Consider the following 5,625-nt stretch of genomic DNA (forward strand, 5'->3'; position numbering starts at 1 on the left):
GGAAACTTGAAAGTACAAGTAGTTAAATGTGAGTTTTTAAGAAAAGAGGTAACTTTTCTGGGCCACGTTCTAACTGCGTCAGGACTACAGCCAGATCCCGCAAAGATAGAAGCCATCAAAAAGTACCTACCGCCCAAGACAACAAAGCAATTGGAATCATATCTGGGGCTCATTGGATAATACAGGTACTTTATAAGAAATTTTAGCAAAATGGACAAACCGCTACATGATTTATTGAAGAAGTGAATTCCGTATGAGTGGGGATCGAGCCAAGAAGAGGCATTCCAGCAGTTGAAGGAAAAACTGATTAGTCCACCGATATTGCAATACCCGGATTTTGAAAAAGAATTTATAGTAACCAAGAACAACATGTAGCGGGGCTTTGAATTTCGCCGCGCTACACTCGTTCCCTCAGATAAAAAATATCCCGTCGCAGCGGTATGAGCGCTCGATGGCAGAGAGAAAATACTAAAATTGTTAACTCTTTTTTTTGTTTTTTATTCCGTTGCAATTGTGTCTTGATAGCGGTAGCTTAAGGTAGGCGTGATCGGATGCTGACGTAAAAACTTAATGGCTAATCTTGATCTGATTGTAATGTGTAGACATTGTGGAAGTTATTAAGAAATTCGGTGGATGGAAGTAGCAAAGTGAATTAAATTGCATACAGTATCAAGATGATTTTAATTGGTATAAATTAGTGATCCCTGGACTATTACAAGATTTCGGAGCAGATTTTTTCACGCTGAAATGAAGGAGATTTTTGAAGACGTGGACGCCGCCCGAAAGAAGATAAGTTAATCTGGTAAAGGATGATGTCTCGTCTACGCCACTTCCCCCTGTCAGTTACATTCTGTTATTCTCTGTTTCTTTTCAATAACTTTTGTAGTGAAAATTGGTTTAACTTTTACTCAAAAACGCCACAAGGACCACACCAACAATAGCTTTTCCGAACAATGAAGTCTGATAGCTTTTCCGTAATACAAAGTCCAATCTGCATTTCCTTCAATCTTTCCCTTTTTCACGGTCTCTCTTCTCCCATTTTTTATTATTAACCACTACAACTGGCGACCGTGACAGGACGCAATTTTCGGATGTGTCGTTTTTGAGCAAATTTGAAACTTTAATTTGTATTTTTTCCCAACAGAGAATAACCAAAAATCCTGAAGTTTAAAGGGTAACGAAAACACCAACTTTATTGTACCTAAGCAAATGATTATACAACAATATTGTAAAGAATTTTAGTAACTAATTCAATCTGTTTTTCTTTTCATGGCATATATTGATGCGAAACTTATTTTGAGGACTTTTGGTGATTATCCGATGGAGATGTATTAAGAAAATCCATATTTTGACGAATAAGATTTACGCAGAAGTGTTTGACCAGCCGCTGCAGGACAGAAAATTTAATGGTGAGTCACACAATTACGTTTCATTCAAGCATTCAATAGCCAACTGCAGAATCCATTTTTCCCTTTCCACACATCCTGTAGTTTTCTTCTAGATTTTTCCAAAATTATCTATCTCTATTGTAGTTTGTGGTAATTATAGTATTGTTGTAGCATATGAAGATCGTGAATTTGACCGCCAAAAAGTCATTTGTTACGAAAAATTTTGTCCGCCCTGCTGCATCTTTCTCAACCATTGTTTGTAATAGAGCAATCATTTACATTGACGAGAAAATATTTCAACCTAAATTTGAGTCAAATCTTTATTAATCAGACTTATATTATTCCCTTTTTGACTTACTATTATACATCCTATTACAATGGAACGTGGTAAGGTAGAGATAGTTTCGGCAGATGAGTTAAGTGAAGTAGATTCATCTTTCAACCAACAAGAAAGTCCGCGTTTCCCTCCATGGACGAGTTCACAGATCAATGCAATGATTTTGCCTCAAACTCGCAACATTTGTGATAATACACAGTTGTCGACTTTAAATGACGAAATGTGGAATGGACGTGAGACTAGACCGTCAGCGCCATTGTTAACACCAATGTCAGAACCGAATATGAGACAAATTCAGCAATGTGACACAAATCGGACACAGGAAACTGACAAACTGGACCGACTATTAGAGTTATTTGCAGACATGAAACGAGACGTTAGTCAAAAAATTGAAGCAAAACTGGACGCACTTGGTCAGGACTTTAAACAAAGGCTAGATAAAAGCGACGAAAAATTTGACGTATTAAACCGTACTATGACCGAAAATTTTGAACGAACGACAAAACAGATGACAGAATTAAATAACACCACTCAAAAGCTCAGCCAGAGATTTGAAACTTTGTCCAACCAAGTCAGTAAACAGGAAGAAACTTTGGTTACATTCACACATGAAACAAAAAACAGTATCACCCGATGTGAGAATCAGTTAACTCAAATAGTTAATGTGCAGCAGGAAGTGAACACCCGTGTGGAAGAGTTAGCTCAGGCCCACACTTCAGCTAGCTCCACCCAAGAAAAGCTGACTGAAGAAGTCGGAAATATTACCCAACAGCTCACAATGGTAGTTCTTGAACAAACCCACCTCAAAGAAAAGATAGAAAAACTAGAAGATCGAGCGGACCTCACGTCACTAAACAACGACACCAACATGGCCGAAAGAATTGTACATGAATGTAAATTGTGTGACGACTACCTGGACAAAAAACTTGAAACAATTACACAGGACATACTTTCAAAAACAAAGACACATGTTAAAGACGAGACAAAAAACATACAAGACGAAGTGACAAAATTATGAGACAATGTTGTGCCGTGTTTGGCGATAGGTGCAAACGCATCGTCAGGAAACGACAAAACAGCTAAAACCATGGCTAATGACACAGACAGAACACCACCTATTGTGGGATCACCTATTTCAAATCAAAATTACAATGTGCCGCTTTCTTTTCCACCGAACGAGCAATATTACGTTACCACACCTAGAGTAGCAAGTGACCTAAATCACATCAATACAGTTATGCCAACCGGCATGGCCGATGACACGTTTGTAAGACATGGGTATTTCCAGACATTTTCCAGTGAGGACAAGCACAAAGTCCACCCTATTGTGTTTATTAGATCATTTGACGGTGTTTTTCCACGTAGTTGGTCAGAAGTCGATAAAATCAGATACGTCACCAATCTCATGAGAGGACGAGCAGCTAAGTGGGGTGCCGCTATGTAACGGCGGTGCCTTACGTTTGAACAGTTCGAACAAGCCTTCTTGGACGAATTCTGGTCCGAGAATGAGCAACAGAGTCTAAGGAGAGAAGTGTGCAACCCCGAGACCTATGACCCTAAAAAAGAGACATTAAGACAATACTTTGAGAGGTACCTAGACAAGACACTGTACTGGTCCAAACCAGCCGACTTGCCAGCGATAATTGACACTTTAAAGAGCCACTTACCCTTTCCATACCGAGACAGATTAATAGGAGTACCGGTGAATGACGTTAAGACCTTCTTAAACTTCTTAGATCAAATGGACGTAGTTTACAGAGGCGATTCACGCCATTCAAATTTTACGCATGTTAGTAAACAAAATCAGTACCCACCCCAATGGAACCGTAGTGACGGTGGTTGGTGGAACCATCCGCCTGCGCGCGAAACATATTCAAATGGAAACGCGTATGACGGTAGGAACAACCGCACAAATTCGTGGAATAATAATAACAACAATAATTATCACCCATATCAAAATGGTAACTACATGCAAAATGAAAATCACAGACAGTACAACAACAACAGCAATAGGAGACGTGAGAAGAACCGGTACAACCCGGGCTACTTTGACAGGAACATGACATATAACAGACATAATTACCACCAAAACAATAACAATCCCAACAATCACCGACAGAATATGTGGAACACACAACATTCACGCATGACAAATCATAACCCTCCACGGAATCCGCCGCCGTTCCCCAGTACAGTTATGCACTCCCCGCCACGAAGTAGCAATAACAATTGCGGCGCGCCATCAGCTGACGCGTGGGCGCCAACCGGCCGGAATGTAAACATAGTGGAGCTGGTCAATGAACCCGGCCAAACACAGCAGACGACGGAAAACAGTCGACGACCGAGCTAAGCGCTCGTGCTACGGTCGTGGGGTGTTGTAAGAGCGCAACGGCTGAGACGGTTTGTCTCCTCAGGTACGACGACAAAATGACAGCTATTATATTCAGGTCCTTTCAGAATAGCAAGCATACCTCACCCAGGTTGTTACTCCCTAGAATACCCGTTATCTCACAAGCCGAGGGGGCTGCATCCCCACAGACATTTGAAATCCTTTGTGCACTAAAACAACATAATATAATGACAACTAATTTGAACATGAGCAAGCTGCTGTGAAAACGAGATCGTAAATATTTGTATTGAATACACGAACATTAAGTTATACAGCCTAAGAACACAAACATTCATTTATGGAAATTATATACTGCAGTTACACTTGCACACATAATTATGAAGAGAAGGTAAACCCAGGTGAGTACACTTACTGAATGAGAAAAGATATTGATATAGGAATGAGGTCTACGCAGGTTATATTTGTTGTTAATTGTAAATTATAAGGTGAATCAACAATTAGTTAGTTATTTCAAGGCACCCTAATGACAGGAGATAATAGCTATTGAGATCAGTAATGACAAAGGTATGTAGCAGAATGAATGAGGATGTAAGAATGAATGATCAGTATGAATGAGTTAATATTTAAGTTAATATAAGAAGATAAGTTACTGTGAAGTAGTTGATGGAGACAGATTATTTGAGGAAAATATTATTGGAGTTTTATGAGAATGGAAGTGCCAAATGGCCCCACGTATGTGATATATTAATGTTTGATGAGGAATCTGTTTAATGTATAAGGATATATATATTATGATGAATATGTGAGTAAGGAATGAGTGAGAATGTTTGGTAATATTGTGCTACATAGAGAAGTGAGTAAACAGTCTACATCTTTAAGATTACATAAGAATTTCAGTTTGAAAGAAAACATTTGTGATGAGTTAGAACACGTGAGTACAAGACGTTAAATGTGAATCTGTTTTCAGTGCCCTTGAAAAGGAATGAATGCAAGAAAAGCAGAGTGAACATAACGATGATTACAGCTGTGGAAAGAAGTGTAATAAGAATGTAACTTGGAAACACATTAGCTTTAATTTATGGCAGAAGTGTAACTTGGTAACCTTTTGTTAAGTTTTGTTAAGCCACTGTGTGGAAGAAAACATTTATAGTTTGTGTTCAGACAGGAGAATGATATTTTAAGGAAATTAAGTTGAAATATAGTTTTTACACAGCCCTCATGTGAATACATTTGTATAGAAAAAATTTTTTTTACACAAGACAGAAAACCCTGAGGAAGCAAAAGATAGGAGAGTTATTAAGGCCGTTTTGTGATTCGTACAACACCTCCACTTAAGCGAACAGATGACTAAATTACATCTACGTTGAAGACATTTGACTTTTCAGGCTATGCAAGGTAAGTGCAAAGGAGCAGTGACCATACGTGCAGCCGACGTCGAGCAACGGACAGTAAGAAAGAGACATTTTACTGTCAATTATAATAATATGTTCTTTATTTATGATTTATAGATAGAAATGATACATATATACCACATACATGATGTTTAACCT

At 38.6% G+C, this 5,625-nt stretch overlaps 1 protein-coding gene across 1 annotated transcript; it reads left to right on the forward strand.

The window, feature by feature from the left end:
- Positions 1-1,765: 1,765 nt before the first annotated feature.
- Positions 1,766-4,075, forward strand: LOC124719809 (GATA zinc finger domain-containing protein 4-like). Its single transcript, XM_047245001.1, has 2 exons — positions 1,766-2,695; positions 3,329-4,075. Exons 1-2 carry the CDS (start codon positions 1,766-1,768, stop codon positions 4,073-4,075), a joined length of 1,677 nt encoding a protein of 558 aa, XP_047100957.1.
- Positions 4,076-5,625: the final 1,550 nt, after the last annotated feature.

The sequence above is a fragment of the Schistocerca piceifrons genome, chromosome 11 (assembly GCF_021461385.2).
Source record: "Schistocerca piceifrons isolate TAMUIC-IGC-003096 chromosome 11, iqSchPice1.1, whole genome shotgun sequence".
Lineage (NCBI taxonomy): Eukaryota > Metazoa > Arthropoda > Insecta > Orthoptera > Acrididae > Schistocerca > Schistocerca piceifrons.